Source organism: Arachis hypogaea, chromosome 19, assembly GCF_003086295.3.
Source record: "Arachis hypogaea cultivar Tifrunner chromosome 19, arahy.Tifrunner.gnm2.J5K5, whole genome shotgun sequence".
Classification (NCBI taxonomy): Eukaryota; Viridiplantae; Streptophyta; class Magnoliopsida; order Fabales; family Fabaceae; genus Arachis; species Arachis hypogaea.
This window is the reverse complement of record NC_092054.1, coordinates 1,128,224-1,148,418: the sequence shown is the minus strand read 5'-3', so window position 1 is coordinate 1,148,418 and position 20,195 is coordinate 1,128,224. Positions and strand designations below refer to the sequence as shown.

The window sequence follows — 20,195 nt, the reverse complement described above, 5'->3', positions numbered from 1 at the left end:
TTATAAGGGAAGTTATGGAGTATTACCTAACTAAAATCTCAGATTAGTGCATGATCTTATAAATCAATGTAATTTACACTTGAAATAAAGTTAATCATCATACATCTTTTTAAGTTTTTCTAATCTTTATTCACACCATTACTTCCTTAATTAGTAGTTACAATTCACAGAATACTTTTGACACTGGCTGAGCAACGGAGCTGCTATTTACAATCTCTGATACAATAACACCAGCAGTGTCATAAGATTATGGCATGTAACTGGTAGATACTACTGCACATAAGATTACACCATGTACACATTGCATCCCTAGCCCCTAAGTTGAAGCACAAGCTCCACAAGAAAGAGTTCTCTATCAAACCTGAGTCCAGAGGGTTCAGCAGGCTGAAGAAAACCATCCACCATTCCACCGAACACATACAGAAAACGCCCTGAATGATCTACGCAAGCACGGTGAAATGATCTACACATGGGTTCATACCCGCTCGACTTCCACCTTTTCCACATATTTTTGTCTTTAACTCTCTTAGATGATCTCATTGTGGATTGCTGCATACTTGTGCAAGGAATAGCACTTGTATCCAAAACCCAGAAATCATTTTTCCTGTGTCTGTATGAGTCTTCTCCTCCATAGATTAGCAACCTACCCCCCAAAACCATGGTAGCTGTGTGTCCAACTCGTGGAAGCGAAACACTATGTGGTATGCCCTGCAGATCATATAGTATTGGAACCCACTTTAGATATCCTTGGCATGTATCCAACATCCATACATCACCAAGAACCTCATAGCCTAGGCCTCTGCCACCAAACAGAATTGTCCTACTTTGTCCAATGCAAGTCAGTGTGTGGCCAGATCGAGGTGCAGGCGATGGTTGAGCTACAATCTGATGCCATGTGCCAAAGCAGCGGCTATCTGAGAACTCCAAGACCCATGTGTCACCCAACCGGAGGCCATGAAGGCCGATTCCACCATGGATTAGCATTCTCTTGTCATCTATACTACAAGCAGCATGAGCCCCTCTTGGTGGTGGAGCAACTGCTCCAACATCAAGCATCTTCCAGGAGAATGCAACACTATGGTTCTCATTGTATGTAACTTGCCCCACCCATGTATCATTTTGCCGGTTGCCAAGGTCATTGATTCCTCCAAAGAGAACAAGGAAATCACCCATTTCCACACATGTATGACCAAATCTCCCACTTGGACTTGTTGAATTCACTGCTTGCCATCTCAGCATACTCCGGAAATCGTTACCAATATATGCCACCCATGTGTCATCAAGATGTCGTCCTAAAAACCAATATAGCAAAGCAGACAACACAGATACCAAAAAGTTAGAAGTTAGTTAAATTTCTGCAGACATAGAAACTTTCTGTTATACAGAAAATCAGCATGATTGTGAGTATGCAGAAACCATATCCTAAACCGTTCATGACATAGTGAGAAGTGATTTTCTCATTTGTCCTATATATCTTATTATCCTCAAGAGAAGTCAGACATAGCAAATGAGTTAAGTGGGGCAGTTTAAGCTTCATGAGCTCTATGTTAAGTTCAAGTTGAAAGTCTCCTAGATTAGTTGACTTGCATGCTTACTAATCACAATCTAATATAATAGTGGAATATATACTATGGGTTTCTGATAATCAAGTCAAGCATGGCATTAATACAAGTAGGAATTCACTTCATTCTTTCATATAATCTTGATTACTCAATGACCTAAGCAACTATCATGTCCCTTCTACATATGGCATAATAGTAAGGCCATGTGATTCCAAATTCCTTTCAATATTTTCCTATTCTACTCACTTTCCCTTTCTTGTGGGGAAAGGACTTGTCTCTCTGTCTCAGAATAAAAGGGAACAACCAAAAAACACAAATATGATATGATACTTAGTATTGTTACTAATAACCATTTGTGTGAAACAAGGAGCCATGTCAATGTTTTTGATCAACATGCACATAATAAGTATAAGAACCAAGAAAAAGAACATTGAATTTGGACCTTATGAATAAGAATAGAATTACAGAAATACTAACCTCCCTCACATCCACCACCAAACAAAACTAAACAATTGGATACAAAGTTGAGAGAGTGAGAGGCTCTAGCACTTGGAAAATCCAATTGACCATGTTGTGGCTCAGAAAATCTATGGCAAGTAACAGAATCCATCTTGTAGACTTGCTTGTAGAGCCTCATCCATGAAAACTGATGGTGGTTGTTATGATGATTATTGTTGTGAATGGAAGAGGAAGAAGAAGAAGAAGAATTAGAATTGATGAGTCCATCAACACATGAAGAACCTAAGTCCCTTTTGCAAAGATATTTCCAAAGGGTATCAGAGGAAGTTATAGCTCTGAGCCTCTTACAGGTCATGGAAAGTGAGAAAATTGCATCTATGGGGAGGAGGAGAAGAATAGTTAAGAGGTGGTCCTGTGCTATGTTGGTTATTGGTGATCCACTATAACTATGGTTTCCACTAGCACTGGCTTCTTCCATGGTAATAGAAGCTCTCTTACTTTGTTGTATGGATCTATGGTTATGACTCTTTGCAACAAACAAGCAAGTTAGTTTGGCTTGTGTTGGGAAGAAGCCAGAGAGACAAAAAATGAAGCCAGGGTTAGTTTGAAGTACTTGGCTTCTTCTTCATCTATGCTTAGATAAATAAAATTCCATTTCCCATGCTTATATTACCAAGAATTCAGCTAATTTGACTGAAGCTAATTAAAGTTACAACAAGTGAGTTTAGAAAGAAACAAAAACTATATGTTCAAAAATACACAAAAATTGATGATTTCACAGTATATCCACACACACACAATGTATACAAGTAACAGCTTTTTTCATATAAGTGGTGAAAATAAGTGTTTTTTGTTTGTTTGTATTGGATAAGAATAATAATAGTAATAATGTGACATGAGTTATTATGTGTTGAGGGGAAGAGAAGAGAAATGGTAAAAAAGGATGGGAAAGGAAAGAGATTGATATTGTGGACAGATAAGTGTGGTGCCCATTTTCTTTGTCTGCTTTTGTGAAATGATGAGACTAGAGCCCCTTGTTTCAACAAGCTTTAGCTTGTGTTTTCTACCATTTTCTGCCTATTTGCCATGTCACATTACTTGGACTAAGACAACATATATAATAGAATTCATCTTTAACACCCAAAAAGAATTACTTAGATAGAAAGAAAGAAAAAAAAAAAAAGATACAGAACACACTTGCAAGATCATAGTGTAATTGTCAATTTTATGAATAGGATTGGTTCATGTCAATTTTACTATATAGTCTCTAGTATTGTTGCAACTTGAGAGTAGAACTTAGTTAGAAGCTATCCATCAATAGCACTTAATGCACATTCCTTCTATTTATAGTTTTATACTCTCTATTCTATTATATCTATTTGAATCTTGTTAGAAATCTAAGAGAGAAAATAATTATAAAATAAATATTAACGTTTTTAATGATGCCAACTACTATTACAAATGAAGTTGTTTCTGTCATAAAAACATTCAAGAAAATTTTGGTTGGAAGTTTCAAGTCATTAGATGATGACATGGTGACATGGTATGCAGTGAACAACGGATTGATAATTGGAAATTAGGACATTAAACTACAAAATAATATGTAGCGTCTTTGAATTTGAGATAAGATTCTAGTTTGACAATTGACGCTCATGTCTCAACCAATAATGTTCATATTACTTTTTCAAATCTTTTAATTTTAGAAACCTTAAAACGAAATTTGGCAGAATCTGTAACTCAGATAAACATGAGATGATCAACTTCTAGAAGAAAATAAAACACTATATTCTTCATAAAATAACAAACCAAATGATATGTAACATCTTAGTAATAATAAAAAAGAAATAAATAGCATATTATTATTATTATTATTTCTAAAGTTCTGAGATGATTATGTTATTTCTAGTTTGACAATGGCATTATAACCCACATAGGGATCCCTCAAGTCTCATGATAATATTATAATACACTTTCCGGGGCAGAAATTAACAAGTCCAAAAAAGTCAAAGATTAGAAAACTCTAAGAGTTCCAAATCTTGTCTGGGGAAGAGGAGGATAATGTTAGGCATCTTCATGTTTTTCTTTTTTCTTTTCATTTCTGCAAATTGTACACTTTTCCTCTGTGTATCAATTTCCGAAGAGCTTCTTTGGCTTCTTCTAAGGTTTCTACACTCTGTCCTTCATCAAATGATATCCTTTGAATGTTGAACTGAACAGGAGATTGAAACTTGAAAGATTAGAGAGCAGCAGCTACAAATACTAATGGTAAAGAATTGTAAAAGAAAAAGCGAAAACAATCAAATTCGGTTTCTTGTTTTCACTAATTTCTTCGTAAAGTTCTAAAAACAGAAAACACAAAATGAATACGGAAAACAAATAGGGCCTTAGAAAACTAATATAACCGTTGTGTCGAAGAAGCTTACCTGGGCACCTTGACGGACCCTTATATCAGTCCCTTTGCTGTCTATAGATATGAGTGCGGCATCATCTACCTCGGCCTCATCATTGGATAGAAGCTTCTTTAGGGGCTTTGAGAAGATGGCATTGAGTTCCTATTGTTAGATATCAATGTCCGGTAAAGTTGTTATAGTGGGGCAAAATAGACAAACTATTTCGAAGAGCAGTAGAAAATGTTTTCAAAATCAGATTTTATATATCCTTTTATTCCATAAGTAAGGTTTCAGAAAGGTTTACCTTTAGATTCTGTTCACCACCATCAACTGCGATCTTATCGGGTTGAAGGGTCTCATATTCCTTTACATCCACCCAAGCAACAGTACCAAAGCCCCCAATGAAATATATGTCACTGCCATTTGCGAGGAACCAATTAAATCAATTCCCAATTCCACATTTATGCTATTGTATGCAAGTGCTATATATATTGGAAGATTTCAAAGGTAACAAAAAGACATCTTTCACCAGACATCCAAAATAAGAATGTTTTATAATTCAACCCAAAAACACAAACAAAACAAAAAACTCTCTGTCAAATATATATAAAAGCAAAGTCAGGTAGAATGCCCCGAAAAATATATGTCCGGAGATTTTGTTTGATACACTCAGCAATGGCTGCAACTGTATCAATTTGATAAAGAACTATAATCAGATAGCAGCAAACCTTATATTCTGCATCCTAAAATAGTAGAAGTTGCCCCATTGTTGAGAAGGCCCCTGTTGATGTTTCGCAATGTACTGCTTATGAGCCCATTCCTATTGGTGCAAAGAAAGACCATGAGCAAATAATCCTCAAATTGGAGTTAGCTATAACCATATTTACTAGTACAATTTTTTCTTTTGCCTTTTCATTGAAAAATGTTCACATTTTCTTCTCTATGTCATTCTGATTCAACAGAATTTTACATTTGGCTGTTGAGGGCCTAACACATTCCTCCTCTTTTCTCCGGGCTTGGACCCAGTTATGTAAAAAATCTGGAATAAGCTCAACAATTTCTTCTCCACAAAATCAAATTAATCAGTAAATAACCTGTTGATCTTCTGGAAGTGGATAAATATCCCCAAAGATGGTCACCCTTGCATTGGACAAGCCACTCCATCCAGGTATCTATAAAATTAAGTGTCAATAAAACTCATAGATGGAGAAAAACAGGAATCAGAAATATAAGATGCTCTTGGGAAATATTAAATTGCAAACCTGAACTACAAGCGTGCATCTTGGGTCAGCTAACAAATTCCTTGTGTGAATCGCAAGAGGTGAAAAAGAAAATATTGGGTCTGCAAAACCAGAATATAAAGCACGTTATATAGATAAACATTATGAACAAGCAAGTAAACCATAATAGTCCAAATAATCATCCTGATATATACCTACAAGATATGGCAAAGATCACCACGAGACAAACTTCAGAAATGAAACATTCTATTTAGCTTATGCAAAGGAGAAATCTTTAATAAGGGAAAGAATCTTGAGTTAGACTATGAATTTTTAATTTATTTCATCATATTTTAAACATGCTTATGAAGTACTACAGGCAACCATCAACTAGATTGGAGTCTTATGCATTTCATGCTCCAACTAAAGCAGGAACATTGAACTCACTCACCACAAGGCCTAAGCTATCCCAATCTTCTCCAAGAGAGGATAAAAAATATATTGGAACCATTTATAATATCACATGCCCAGTTTACAATTATTTAACTTTCTTAACAAACATGTTCCCTTGCAGTAGAACTCCAAACCTTAATCCACTATCAACCTTATTTGTACCATCATGAACAACCAAGCATTGTAATCGACATGCGAAAAAATATTCATGAGTGAGTGTCAAATAACTAATGTAAAAAACTGTTGACTTACGGCCCATCGAATCTGGTGCAAAGTCAACCAAGGAACCAAATGGATATCCTTCTCGTCGGTGGTGCATTCGTGACATTACAGTGCACAAATGAGCAAATCTGGCCTTGAATCACAGAAGGAAAAGGTAATTGAAAAGTATAAAGAGAAACTGTGAATAAAACTGATTCTAAAATTCAGCTCTAAGTAGAATATACAACAATAAAATATAGCATATAAGCTACCCCGGCAACATTAGTACCTCCTTACCTGCTCCATCAAATTGCGTACTGCCAAGGCCGGTCTAGGTAAACCATGAGCTGAGGTTGCACTCTGCACACCACCAGAAATTGGTGTCCTGAAAAGTCCGGCCCTGGAACCCCCACCAGATCCTGGAGTCATAGTTGTCCATTGCATGTCTGAATGTAATGGCTCATCCTTATCTTTGTCGATACTATAGGAATCGCTTAAATTTTCCTTCAGAACAAAAGGCCACCCAACTGAGTCTAATGTCGATGATAAAACACTATTCATTCAACTTCACATGAACAGTGAAGTAGAATAAAACACACATTCACACACAATAACACATCACAACCTAACAAGACTTGAGTGTAGGAATACATACAATTCAGCAAAACCACCCTTAAAATTGATAAGCTTAGCACTACATTGATTCACCGACACATAGTCATATTTGGATGCACGACGTAACAATTCAAACTCAACACACTAACACCAACATATAGGCAAATACATGAGATCATACATCAGCCAGAGCAATGGTAACACTATGCATTACTTCATTTACTTGATGAATGTGCAGGGCAATTTTGAGCAGCAGTATGAGCCAAAAATTCAGACAAAGCACCAGTTTCGCGAAACCAATAATGTTTGAATTTTTCAAACAACACGATTGGGAAATCAACCTATGTGGTGCTTTACTCCAAATCTTCGGACACAAAAGACAAAATTTTGAATTAGGAAATCGACAATAAACCATAGAACAAAAAGACTGGCCTAATTTTCTTATGACATGATTAAATACAGTGACAAACTGATAATAGTGTTAACCACTGAGAAACTATGTAGTATTTGAGTATGCATTATGCAACACCAGAAAACTATATAGAATAGCTTTGCACCTGAAAAAAAATCATAACATTGAATGTTAGAATATGAGAAAAGATTACCTGAGGGTCACAAAACGGCACCGTTTCGTTTGAAAGAAAGCCAATGTTGTTGTTGTTGTTGTTTAGTGCTTCTTCTTCATTGGGATCGGTGGGAAGATCACTGGGGAGAGCACAGAGACGAAGAAGCTGAAACTGTGAGTGATTGGTGAATTTGATTTTGAGGAATTGAGGTGGTGGATTGGTTATTGAACAAGAATGAGTGCGGGGAAGTGAATAAGAGTGTGGAGATAAGTTGAGATTCGTTTGGGTTTTGGGGATGAAACCGCAGCTCCACAATAGTGCTTCCATGGAACTGAAAAACCGCAAAAATCTAAAACTGAACTGAACTGAACCACGATTGTTATCAAAAAGAGTTCAACTTTACCTTCTGGATTGGCAGAAGATACAAAAAGAGGTTTTTGAAGGGTTTAATGAGTGTTCATTAGAACGATGTGAAGAGCAAAAAAAAAAAGGGTTTTTGATTGCAGAGAAGAATGGATGAGAATGATGGAATATAGAATACAGAATCAAATGTTGCAGAGAGAGAGAGAGAGAAAGAGAGAGAGGAATGAGGATTGGGATGGTGGAGACTGCTTTGTTCCGCCGTGGCCCCTGGATGAGGATGAAGAATCAGATTCCATTCAATTTCAATTTAATTGATTAATTAATTAATTATTAATTATTAATTATTAAGCTTAAAATAAGAAACAAATCAAAGAGGAAAAAAAAAAGGGATCACAGTATATAGATCATTTTTATTTTATAATTTTTGAGAAAAGGACAAATATGTCCCTAACCTTTTGTCGCGCGGACATTTTCGTCTCTGACCATTGAAAAATACTTTTAAGTTCCTGACCTTCACAAAATTTGGACAAATCAGTCCCTCCGTCTAAATGCCTCCGTCAGGGACTGATCCGTCCAAATGCCTCCGTCAGGGACTGGTCCGTCCAAGTTTTGTGAAGGTCAAGGACTTAAAAGTATTTTTTAATGATCAGAGACAAAAATGTTCGCGGGACAAAAGGTCAGGGACCTATTTGTCCTTTTCTCATAATTTTTTTGTGTCATGTTTATCTCTATTTCCCTCTTTTGATTCATCGTGGTTTTGAATTTTAATTATTTTAAAGTATTTATTTTCTTCTTAAGAATATAAAAATTTTTAATTTTTGTTATCATAAGTAAATAATTAAGATATAATAGCGAGTCAAATTTAATAACTAAAGAAAAAATCTGTTGGAATTAAAACTAAATCAAATCAAAATAATATATATTTATAGACACTAATTAAAAGTAATTTTTAAGATTGACAAAGATATGTACAATATGTTTTAAATGGATAGAAATAAAATATTGTGTCTAGAAGCCTGAAAAAATATAAATGAATTCTATAATTTTTTTTCCCTTTTAGTTGGTACATGAATCTTATGAACTTAATTCCTAATTTGAAAATATTATAGAAAAAAGTTGTAGGAAAATAAAATTTGGTAATCAAATATCTATAAGTTTTAGGAGATCTTTATTTGATTTTGAGATTAAGTTTATCCCCTTAGATTGAAGAAGGGAGAATTATTTTGATGCATCAACCAAACTTCATATAAGCCAACATTGTAATCAAAAATCATATCACAAATGTTAAATGATTAATATTTTTTATATTTAAACCAAAATTAATTATTATTTTTTTACTAAAAATACTTAATTTTAATAGTCTTTTGATAGGTCTTTCTATACATAATCAGTTGTATATCAATAATAATTAAATAATTATATTATGCGTACATAAAAAATTAATTATTAATAAATTAATGTGTATAAAAATATATATTTGATATCTTATAAAAAAATTAGGAGTGTTCATAGATCGGATCCGATCCGCATATCCGCGGTGTTTATGCGAATCCGATCCAAAAATTGCGGATATGGATCCGATCCGCAAGACTTTCGGGTCGGATCCGCATATTCGCATATCCTCGAAAATAAAGAAATAAATAAATAAATATTTTTTTATGTTTTATTTCAACTAATAATTATCATATATGTTGTATTATTTTAATTTATTATTTAAGAAAAGTATGTTTAATATTATTTTAAGAGTAAATATATTTAAAAGAATAGAAAAAATGAATTTTATTGATATTTTTTATTAAAAATAAGCTTTTAAAAATATTTTTGTGTTTTGCGAATATATCCGATATCCGATCTATGTGCGGATCGAATCGGATCCAACCTTAAAAACTGCGGATATTGGATCCGATCCGATCCGATAATTTTAGTGCGGATCGGATCGAAATTTTGACCATATCCGATCCGATCCGCGTTCACCCCTAAAAAAAAATTATTATATAATTATAAACAAATTTGATTATTCGCTTAATTTTTTTACGAATTATTTAGTTAAAAAATTATGTGAAATAATATATACATTCATGACTAATTTTCATCGAATGAAATCATGGAATATCATTGGCAATGTTATTTGAAAAAAGGAAGTTTAGAATTATGCAGAGACCATAAAGTGTTAACATTTTCTTCATGAATCTTCTAAAAGAATAATGCCATCAATATCCATATATTACTCATAATCCTTTAATAGTTCTAGTGTTCAAAGGAAAACACCTATTTGCTTTTCATGATTAGAAGACTCACATTCCATCATGAAAGAAAAAAAATGTGATCATGCAAACAGGTAACTTATAAATATCTTTGTAACCAAAAAAGAAAAAAAAAATAAATCTAGTCCATTCAATGAACAAATTAATGCTTCTTTTTTAATTAAAAGAAGAGTACCCTACCCTGCTTTTGTTATCTTCCAATTCAAGTTTCCAAATGTTAGGTGCAAGTTAACAAGTTTCAACATCTCCAACCTTTTTTTTTTTCCCTGTATCAATCACATTCACACCTTCTACACTGATTTTTCACCTTACTCCTTTTGCTTTAGGATGAATTATTGATCAACTAGTTATCATTATAGATGTCTTTCCCTAATGTACTATATTATCATCTTCAATCTCTATATGTCATAATTCAGATCAAGGACAGCTTATTTTTATTGCAGCACCATCTTCTGGACAAAGGGTGAGTCTCTAAAGTCACAGGTTCAAATAGTAGATACCCTTTTCACACCATGTTCTGATCCTGCTTTTAGAAGAGATGAACTCGTTGATCACGGCCGAACCGATCTGAATTCAAGCCTTTGAAGATTGAAGTTTGAATCTTTTCTCAAATCCCATTTCAATGAGGAATCCAAAATTTCCATGCAGGGGAATGGATTATAGGCTATTATGCCTTCTAGCCTTTGGTGTTTGTTTGCTCTTGTTTGGAGCAATATTCTCAAGATTGAATCTTCAAATTCCAAATGGATCTTCCTATTCCAAAGTCACAAATAAGTTCAATAGTCCTAAAAGAGTTGTAAGAAAGGGTGAAGGGTACCCTCCAAGTTTTGCATATTGGATCATTGGCACAAAAGGAGAAAACAAGAAGATTTTGAGGCTTTTGAAGGCTATATACCATCCAAGAAACCAGTATCTTGTTCAGCTTGATGATGAATCCACTGAGTCTGAGAGAATTGATTTGGCTCTCTCAGTTAAATCCCATAGAGTTTTTGAGGCATTTGGGAATGTTGATGTTATTGGGAGTAGTTATGCCATTAATAGGATGGGATCTTCTTCACTTTCTGCTCCTCTTCATGCTGCTGCTATTCTTCTCAGAATGAACCAACATTGGGATTGGTTCATAACCTTGAGCGCTTCGGATTATCCTATAGCGACTCAGGATGGTACGTATTCACTAAGTTTTATTTACAACTGTTCAATAAAAAAAGATATTTTTCTAAAAATTTAATGACGCCTAAACAAGCACAGAAGATTTATCTTTTGATATACAGAAGACAGAATCTACTATGATTCATTGTAAACTTGTAATATGCAATTTGCATGCTTGTGATGATCTTCTTAACTAGTGATCAATTTTTGGTGCAGATATCCTTCATGCTTTCACATTCATGCCAACATATCTCAATTTCATTCACTTCACTAACAGGACACTTAGAAATGAGTATGTCATCACCAAATTAAGATCTAGATTATATTATTTCCTTAATTATGTACAACTTATCACTTAGCTATGATAAAATAATCTAGTGATTTCATCATAATTCATGATATGATGATGCAGGCAAAGAAACATGAATCAAATAGTGGTAGATCCAAGTTTACATTATGAAAAGAGCAGTCCACTCTTCTTTGCTGTTGAGTCCAGAGAAACCCCAGATGCCTTTAACATATTCCTAGGTCAGTCATATTGTTTTTAATCAAATTCTTATTATAATTTTAGACTTTGCAATTAATTTCCTATAACTATGTTGTATGCAAATATTTAATTTGAACTTTATAATTTGAACACTTTTGGTAATCAAGTTTTTTTACAGTATAAGTACATTTTAAGTAAAAAAAAAAAGTTCTAATTTAAATATTTTGTAATTAAGTCCTTATATTAAAGAATAAATTATATATTTTTTTTGCAAACATTTGTTTTGTATAAAATTTAGATTATAAAATTTTTAAACTTTAGTTGGAAAACTCTTGTATAGTATAGAGATTTGATTATAAATATTTTCTTATAAATTGATTATACAAATGTTAAAAATATAGATAAATATCTAATTGAAAATTGAGCGAAACTATAAAGACCTAGTTAATTAGAATAGTATTACCTTACTTACATCAGTAAATTATGATACAAAATGTATTTAAATCAAAAATGAAAATGTATCTAATAATAAAATTACATGATATTATTCGATAATGCTAAAGAGACTAAAAAAAAACAGCTATAACTTGTTTTATTTAGCCTTCATTAGTTATTACTAAAAGGGTAATGCTAGGTAGACAAAAAAAACAGCCAGAACTTGCCTTATTTAGCATTAATTAATTGTCGCAACAATTAATGAATGCTAAATAAGACAAATTATGGCTGTTTTTGGCTGATTTTCTTTTGTTACCAAATATTTCCGTTACTAAAATTAATAAAAGTAAAATAAGGTAAGTTCTGACTTTTTTTTGTCTAAACTTTTTTTGTTACCGAACATTTCAAATATTATTAGGTTCACCATGGGTGATCCTTACAAGAGAATTTATGGAATACTGCATCCAAGGTTGGGACAACTTACCAAGAAAACTACTAATGTTCTTCAGCAATGTGGCATACCCTCTTGAATCTTACTTCCACACTGTGTTGTGCAACTCAGCAGAGTTCCAAAACACAACATTGGACATTAATCTAAGGTACAGTCTTTGGGACACTGATCCAACTGAGTCCCAATTGCTTGATTTGTCACACTATGACACAATGCTGGAAAATGGTGATGCTGCTTTTGCAAGACCATTTGGTGAAGGTGATCTTGTTCTTGATAAAATTGATGATTTGATTCTTAATCGTTCATCTAATGGATTGGTTCAGGGTGAGTGGTGTTCTTCAAGCATAGAAGATGAGGCAGATTTAGTGTGTTCAATATATGGTAACATTGATAGTGTAAAGCCAAGTTCTTATGGCATTAAGCTTAAGACTATGTTAGATGAAATTGTGAATAATGGGGTATTTAGAACTAGATCTTGCCAATTCCACAAGATGGGGTGACATATTTTATGTTGCAATTTAAAATGTATGATTTTTTCATCACACATTAGGTTAACTATTGAGATGAATTTTTTCACTATGCTTTTTTAGGCCTTATCATATATCGGTTTTTTTTTTTTTTTCTACGGTATCCCCCAACCCGACAGGTTAAGGGCTAATCCGTCGCGGATCTGAGCTCTATTTAAGGGTCTGCTGCTGGCCAATGGGTTGCTGCATGCACAAGGCAAATTCGAACCCCGACACTTGCTTAAGCGGACGAGTGAGATGACCACTTGACAAACCCAAATTGGTTAAAGCGAGATCATATATCCTTATTCAACTAAAGTCTTATTTGTTAGGTCTTGGGCCAAAATAATGTAATTTGGGCCGACTAAAGTTTTTGTTTTTTGTTCCTTTCTTGGGCTTAGCCCCTTCAATCACAAAAAAAAAACAATTACAAACAAAAGATTAGTAGTGACCAATAAAAAAAAAGACTAATTAGAGGAAACTATGAAAGAATGAATATCTTACCTTAAAAAAGGAAAAATGAGTGAATGAAAAGCAAGATTTTCACCAATGAACTAGAGCTCAAATGACATAATCTCCTCTTAAGATCGAGTCTCATCGGTTGTAATTGATCCTAGCCGTTGCTGCAACGTGTGGTGTGTACCCAAAAAAAGAAAAGCGAAATTTTCAAAAGATCAAAATGGTTGGCAAGAAAAAACGAAAAAACGAAAAGGCCAAAATGCTTCCAAAACTCAACATGCATTCATGTTATAATCATATGATAACGATTACAATTGAAGTTGTCAACCTCGTATGCTTATAAGATTGTATAATTCAAAGAACCTCTTACTATTTATGTTATTTATTTGTTTAAATAACAATCAACATTCATTGAACATGTAGCGTCTACAATTCAAGCTTAAGTCTATTTGAAATATATCATTGGTATTATTATCAGACATATGTAAAATAAAAAAATATTACGTGGATATTAAAAATTGGTCGGTAAATAAGTCATTATGTATTTTTATATATTAATTCAGACATTTTTAACTAAATAATTAGCTATAACATAATCAAGTTTATCATAGTAGAATAATATTTTTTTACAATAGAATAATAAAAAATATAAAATTTTAAATATGTATTTCTATTATGATGACTAATTTTTTGTATATACATAACATATTTGGTATTTAAAATAATTGTCCAAAAAAATTAATTATTTTAATGGTTTTGTTATAGATCCAACCTTTTCAGTTAATAAAGTAGTAAATTAGTAAAGATTAAAGAGGAAAAAAGAGAAATTTAAAGAAAACAAAAAATGTTGATCGATTTGATAATTGATAAAAAGTTGGTTTCAAACTTTCAATATTTTTTCTTATTCAAAAGAGAAAATAAAAAAAATTTATAATCAGTTAAAGGTAATCTTGTAATATAATTAAGAAAAAGTATAGGGTACCAACATATTATCTACCAACTTCTGCCAACTCTTATTTATAATTGTGTTTTATAAAAGTGTGTTCGTAGATGTGTCTAATAATTAATATATTTTAAATACATATATAAAGAGACACATCCAGAAAATATATCTATAAAGACACTTCTATTAAACACGGCTATAAAAAAGATATTTTTATTAGACACATCCACGAACACACTTCCATGAAACACAATTATAAATAAGAGTTGGCAGAAGTTGGCAGATATACTGTTGATAACGTAGCGGAACCGATTAATTAACCCTTCAATCCTTACTAAAGATCAATGATGTGGTTGCAACTTATATAGAGATAGATATTAAGTTTATTAAAAATATCTGTCTTTAATTAAAGTATACAACCATGCATCTACAATCGCTTTAAAATAAGTTTGAAAAGTTTATAGCCATGGGTTGATGAATATTTTAAGGAGATTCCAAATTATGGTTAAGAATGAGCCATGACAACCCTAAACTATTTAAGCTATAGTTTAAAATTCAAATCCAAATAAAACATGTGGTTTAAACATAATGAATAATAATCCCATTTTGGGACAAGAAGAATCTACGTACTCATCAAAACCCACATATCTCGTTCTCTGTCTTCTTCTTCTTTCAAATAAATAATAGCTTTAAACCGCAACCACAATGGGAGCACTTTTTAGAAGCACATTTAGACCTCACATCTAAGCCCTCTATTATTTGTGTTACATGTTTATGAATAACCAACAATAGTTGTAGTGTATTTAATTTAACCTCATATTTTTATTCAGGTTGTTAGTTGTAGTGTATTATTATTTATTGCTCGGTAGAAATTGAGTTAGAAGTTGGGACCAAAATCACTGCGGAACCATATACGTGGTACTTTTGTAGTTGTGGTCTTAAAATGGTTTATATTCCAGCCACCTACTACATAGGAAGGTTATGCTACGGTAACGAATTAAATTAATTAATTAGTTCCACCTAATTAAACAAAAGTAGTTAGTTATCAGCTAAGTTAGACTAAATCCTTATAATCGTTTTAATCCTTCAAATTTAAATTTATTATAATGATTTTTGAGATCCAATTCCATGCACCATATTGGTAATTGACCTTTTTTAACGTTGAGTCAATGAACATAATGCTGAGATAGTTCTGACTTGTTACGTTAGACATATAGTTAAATAACTTTTTTTATTTTAGTTATTAAATAAGACAGAAACAATATGGTTTATAAAATGAAAAAGAGAGATATAATGATTTATACATTATATAAACTTTTTTTTCATTTCTCATTTTTTCTTTGCTTTAGTGCCTAAACGAAATGATGCTGATTAGTCATGTGTCAAGCTTGCTAGTAAATCAGAATTAATTCAATACTTGATTTGTTGATTTGGTATTAGAAAGGATTCATAGATTAAAATGGTGCTCAAAAATTAATTTCAAAGACTGGTATAAATCATTTTAAATTTAAAAGATTAAAATAATAAAAACTATAAATACGAGGAACATTTTAGAGATTTAGTCGCTAAATTATAACTATGAAAAAAAACAACTATTGTACATATATTTGTATAAAAATATATAGTAACTAATTTTAGTATATAAATAATATTTTTGTAATTTAAATTGGATATATCCATGGTGTTAGAGTTTAAATAGAGAAATATTTTTTTAATCAATATCAGCTTTTTTATTTTAAATTTTATTTAAAATCTATATTTTAAATATTAAATTCTACATTTTAAATTCTAATCTAAAATCTTAAATCCTCGACAAAAATAAAAGTTAAATAAATTATTTGCAATAAAAAAATTAACTATTTAAAAATTAATTTCCTATACTCCTAATTTTAATATAATTTTGTAAAAAAAAATTAAAAGGCTAATAAAATTTATTATTTTTAGACATTACTTTTAGTTATTAGTCTAATTTATTTAATCTAACAATATATTTTTAGTCTATACTTTTAAACATTACTAACAAACTACTCACTAAAAAAATAAATTCTACTAACCATTTGACATTCTTGTTTGTAAAATACTCTGCACAAATAATTCTGAAAGGATTTCGCTAGAGAGACAATGGACTATTTGTACAATGTGTACAATGGATTATTGAGTTATAAAATGAACATCTCTTATACTATCTAGAATAACCATCCGAGTATTAGGGATAATAAACATCTTTTCAAAAAATTAAATTGATTTTGGTGTTTGCCAAGGATCAAACTCTTGACCTTTCAAATCTAGAACTCTAATACCATATTATGATACCACTTATCCCAAAAGCTTTAGCTAATAGAAAAAGGTAACATTAATGATTATATCTCTAATACTCTCTAAACTTTCATTGTGCACATTGTATAAATATTCCATTAGCTCCTCATACTTTTCCATTCTGAAATGTACCTCACCAAAAACAAAGATATAAAGTTTGTTTTGTGGAGTTGAGATATTGTTGGTTCCTTGGATATGAAGTAGCACCTACCGATGCCTCATTTTCTTTGTTTGGTTTTTTAAATTGGAATTGAGAGACGTGCAGGCAGAAGCAACATTATCACTGGTTCGCAACGATTGGATTTATTTAAAGCCTGATAAAAATATATGGTTTATATAGACGACACAGTGATGAATAATAGCATATGATTAGATCCACCACCATGCCTCCAATGATTCTTTTTATCTTTAAACGCCAACATTTCAAATGAAGCAGAATTTCCCAGACATTATGTTGTCCTTATCATTTATTTGAATTGTTACCCCACTTTCCCTACCATCTCTCTCGATTTGTTTCATTTCATAAACATGCATCAATAAAACTTGATCAATATGCATGTTACAATTGATACAAATTACATAAATATCTTTAGAAAAAATATTGTAAAATCATGCATATAATACTATTACATATTAATAATCTATCGAATTAAATGCAACTCTAAATATCAATTAAGTATTGATTGAACCCATGAAATTGTGGATCCAATTGGTACACGTTGGGTAAAATAGATTAATCAACCACCATGGCATTGGCAGCAATCCAAACAACGTATAAATTTTTTTAAAATGTTTTTAAAATGCCAGTATTTCAACTCTTTTAATAATTAATTTTAATTAATATATATTATATTTTTTTTTATAATTAAAATCACCCACTAAAGCACGCTATAATTTTTCTATAATTTTTCTATACTCACTTAAAAAGAACTTAGAAAATAGAAACATTTGAAATTCTTCGGTATACATTTTCTGTTTTTTCTAGACTAAACAAACTACATCAAGAGAAAAAGAACTTAGAAAATAGAAACATTTGAAATTCTTCGGTATACATTTTCTGTTTTTTCTAGACTAAACAAACTACATCAAGAGGATGATTTTTTTTTTCTTTTGTGCATTGTTTTACATCACCATCACAAATAAACTAAACTAAGGTGCTGAAATCAAATCTATTTCCTTGCTAAGACTAAAATGTTGTTCTCCTTCTTCTCCTCCAATAATGAGTAAACAACAACAACAATTGAGCTTGAAGAATACAAATAGAATATAGAATAGAATGTTAAGAACCAGCAATTTTGGTATTTTATAATCATTAATTGACCATCAATTATATTTTTAATGGTGTAAAATTATATCTAATAGTAAAAAATCACTCATTTTTCTTTTAATGATTAAATGTAGGCTAAAAAATACAAAAATTGCTGGCTCCTAGACTTTTTCCTTCCATAATTCTAAGACTCATCAGAGCCTTCTTGCAAATGGAAGAAGGGAGAAGTGGTTTGTTGTTGTTGGGAGAAGAAGAAGACACGTGAGAGCATGGCATATGCTTGGAGAATGAGCTTAGCTGGCACACCTGAGATCTCTTCCAATCTCCGCAGATTCTCGAACGTCATCCCACAAAATCTCAAACCTAACCAAAACGACGTCGCAGCACCCACCTTATACGGAATACCAACTCCCTTCCATTTTCTCACCCATACTCTCAACGCTCTGCACGCCACGCACGACACGCGTCTCCCCTCGTTTAATCCCAACCCTAATTCCTCGCTCCATTTCGCGAACACTGAATACTCTTTCGCCGACGCCGTTCTTACCTCATCGGAACCAGATCCACCGCCATTACTATTCTTCTTCTTGTTATTCCTCTGCCGCTTTTGCTTCGGCGTTGAAAAATCATCGTCGTCCGTCGTAACCGCCGAACCGGAAGAGGTTACCGTTCTGATTCTCTTTTCCGGCAAGTATTTTGTTCTGATCTTGTTGCCGGCGCGTGGCTCCGAGCTGGAAACGCATGCAGAGGAGGAGGACGAGGAAGAAGGAGGTGAAGAACAGAGGGAATTGTCCTCCTCCTCCTCCTCCTCCTCCTCGTCGGAGTAATGAATCTCCGTCGGGGAGCAGGATCGGCAGTTGGCGGCGGTGCGGCGAGACGAGGCGCCGGAGATGTGGACTCCGGCGAAGGAATTGCAGTTGAAACAGAGGAGGCGGCGGCGGTGGCGAGCGACGAGGAAGTTGGCATTATGAACGGTGGCGTCGCATTTCCAGCAAAGGAAGGCGGAGTCAGAGGCGCAGTAGAGAGAAGCTTTTTCCTTGCAGAGCTCACAAAACCTCTCCTTCATCTTCGTCAGAGAAATCGAAAAGACAATAAAGAAAGAAATTGCAGAGAAAGTCGGTGAGAGATGAATGCGTTAACAATGAGAATGAATGAATGTGGTGTTTATTATATAAAGGAATGAACTTGTATTAATATCCACATAAGCTCACATATTTTAATTTAAATAACCTTATGTATGTCACACTTTTTTTTTTTTTTTGAAGGGTCGTTATTTTTATTTCCATTTGTTTTATTTGTGGCTAGTAATATGTGGTGGTGAGCTAGGCATGGAAATTGAGATGCAAAATTGAACACCATAGAATGAATTGAAATGGAATATGAACACAAATTAAACCACCACTTGGCTTATTCTATTGCTAACTTGCATGCAAATTGCAAAATATCTCTTAATGCTTCTTTTCCACATGTTCGGTCATTATTAAATAATTCTATTTTAATTATATATTTGTATTAAAAATAATTTATTAATAATTGAAATTCTAGATTGACAATAATTACTTTTTCTTATTTTTATTTTATATTCAAATCATCATTAGTCAACTCTCTTTTTCTCTTGACACTAAAAAAAATGTGAACCTCCTAATTTATTTATTTATTTTCTGTATTTATATAAACATAAAACGTGGACACGTGGTTAACGTTAAATTACAAATATGAAAATGAGACACGTATATGAAGTAAGTTTACACAATTATCATTTTACTATATTAATATATTTAATTATGCAAAATCCTTACTACTTATGAGGCTCATTCTTCCTTATGGATCAAATTTAGGTTGTGTAAAAAAAAAAAAAAAAGGATAAGAAAACGAATTGATTGAAATTATGATGATGATGTGATATGAGGGATTGATCTCTCTTACCTCATTCTCACATGCTACTTTCTCTTTCTCGTGCCTTTTGTTCTCATTCTATAAACCTCGTCTCTCTCGAACCTTTTCCTTTTTATTTTTATTTTTCATTCTCAAAAGGACTAATTTTTTTTTATATACGAAAAATATATTAATATTTTTATTGAAAATGATA

General features: G+C 32.4%; 4 protein-coding genes across 5 annotated transcripts; 1 reads left to right on the top strand and 3 right to left on the bottom strand.

Moving 5' to 3' along the window:
- Nucleotides 1–106: 106 nt before the first annotated feature.
- LOC112779550 (F-box/kelch-repeat protein At1g51550) lies at nucleotides 107–3,025 on the bottom strand. Its single transcript, XM_025823849.3, has 2 exons — nucleotides 2,040–3,025; nucleotides 107–1,292 (listed from the first exon to the last, which is right to left on the bottom strand). Exons 1-2 carry the CDS (start codon nucleotides 2,497–2,499, stop codon nucleotides 310–312), a joined length of 1,443 nt encoding a protein of 480 aa, XP_025679634.1. The 5' UTR covers nucleotides 2,500–3,025; the 3' UTR covers nucleotides 107–309.
- An 827-nt stretch (nucleotides 3,026–3,852) lies between these two features.
- On the bottom strand, nucleotides 3,853–8,102 carry LOC112779553 (uncharacterized). Of its 2 annotated transcripts, XM_025823852.3 has the most exons (10): nucleotides 7,870–8,102; nucleotides 7,506–7,797; nucleotides 6,583–6,789; nucleotides 6,337–6,439; nucleotides 5,674–5,753; nucleotides 5,506–5,583; nucleotides 5,140–5,231; nucleotides 4,716–4,827; nucleotides 4,445–4,573; nucleotides 3,853–4,230 (listed from the first exon to the last, which is right to left on the bottom strand). In XM_025823852.3, the coding sequence occupies exons 2-10, from the start codon at nucleotides 7,791–7,793 to the stop codon at nucleotides 4,114–4,116; spliced, it is 1,206 nt and encodes a 401-aa protein (XP_025679637.1). In that variant the 5' UTR covers nucleotides 7,794–7,797; nucleotides 7,870–8,102; the 3' UTR covers nucleotides 3,853–4,113. The 2 variants fall into 2 exon arrangements, with proteins under 2 accessions (XP_025679637.1, XP_025679636.1); XM_025823851.3 differs by having other exon boundaries at nucleotides 7,506–7,942.
- Nucleotides 8,103–10,285: 2,183 nt separating this feature from the next.
- LOC112779509 (beta-glucuronosyltransferase GlcAT14C) lies at nucleotides 10,286–13,194 on the top strand. The gene is made up of 4 exons (XM_025823809.3): nucleotides 10,286–11,256; nucleotides 11,459–11,534; nucleotides 11,655–11,770; nucleotides 12,583–13,194. Exons 1-4 carry the CDS (start codon nucleotides 10,716–10,718, stop codon nucleotides 13,113–13,115), a joined length of 1,266 nt encoding a protein of 421 aa, XP_025679594.1. The 5' UTR covers nucleotides 10,286–10,715; the 3' UTR covers nucleotides 13,116–13,194.
- A 4,661-nt stretch (nucleotides 13,195–17,855) lies between these two features.
- LOC112776616 (uncharacterized) lies at nucleotides 17,856–19,514 on the bottom strand. The gene has a single exon (XM_025820826.3). It carries the CDS (start codon nucleotides 19,170–19,172, stop codon nucleotides 18,291–18,293), a length of 882 nt encoding a protein of 293 aa, XP_025676611.1. The 5' UTR covers nucleotides 19,173–19,514; the 3' UTR covers nucleotides 17,856–18,290.
- Between the last annotated feature and the right edge of the window lie 681 nt (nucleotides 19,515–20,195).

Coding starts and splice junctions, on each gene's coding strand:
- LOC112776616 (XM_025820826.3), bottom strand. CDS start 19,172: ATGAAGGAGAGGTTTTGTGAGCTCTGCAAGGAAAAAGCTTCTCTCTAC.
- LOC112779553 (XM_025823852.3), bottom strand. CDS start 7,793: ATGGAAGCACTATTGTGGAGCTGCGGTTTCATCCCCAAAACCCAAACG. Junction 5,232..5,505: donor CACTTCCAGAAGATCAACAG/GTTATTTACTGA, acceptor TTGCACCAATAG/GAATGGGCTCATAAGCAGTA. Junction 4,231..4,444: donor GGGTCCGTCAAGGTGCCCAG/GTAAGCTTCTTC, acceptor TCTCCTGTTCAG/TTCAACATTCAAAGGATATC.
- LOC112779550 (XM_025823849.3), bottom strand. CDS start 2,499: ATGGAAGAAGCCAGTGCTAGTGGAAACCATAGTTATAGTGGATCACCA. Junction 1,293..2,039: donor TGGTGGTGGATGTGAGGGAG/GTTAGTATTTCT, acceptor ATTGGTTTTTAG/GACGACATCTTGATGACACA.
- LOC112779509 (XM_025823809.3), top strand. CDS start 10,716: ATGAGGAATCCAAAATTTCCATGCAGGGGAATGGATTATAGGCTATTA. Junction 11,535..11,654: donor AACAGGACACTTAGAAATGA/GTATGTCATCAC, acceptor ATGATGATGCAG/GCAAAGAAACATGAATCAAA. Junction 11,771..12,582: donor TGCCTTTAACATATTCCTAG/GTCAGTCATATT, acceptor AAATATTATTAG/GTTCACCATGGGTGATCCTT.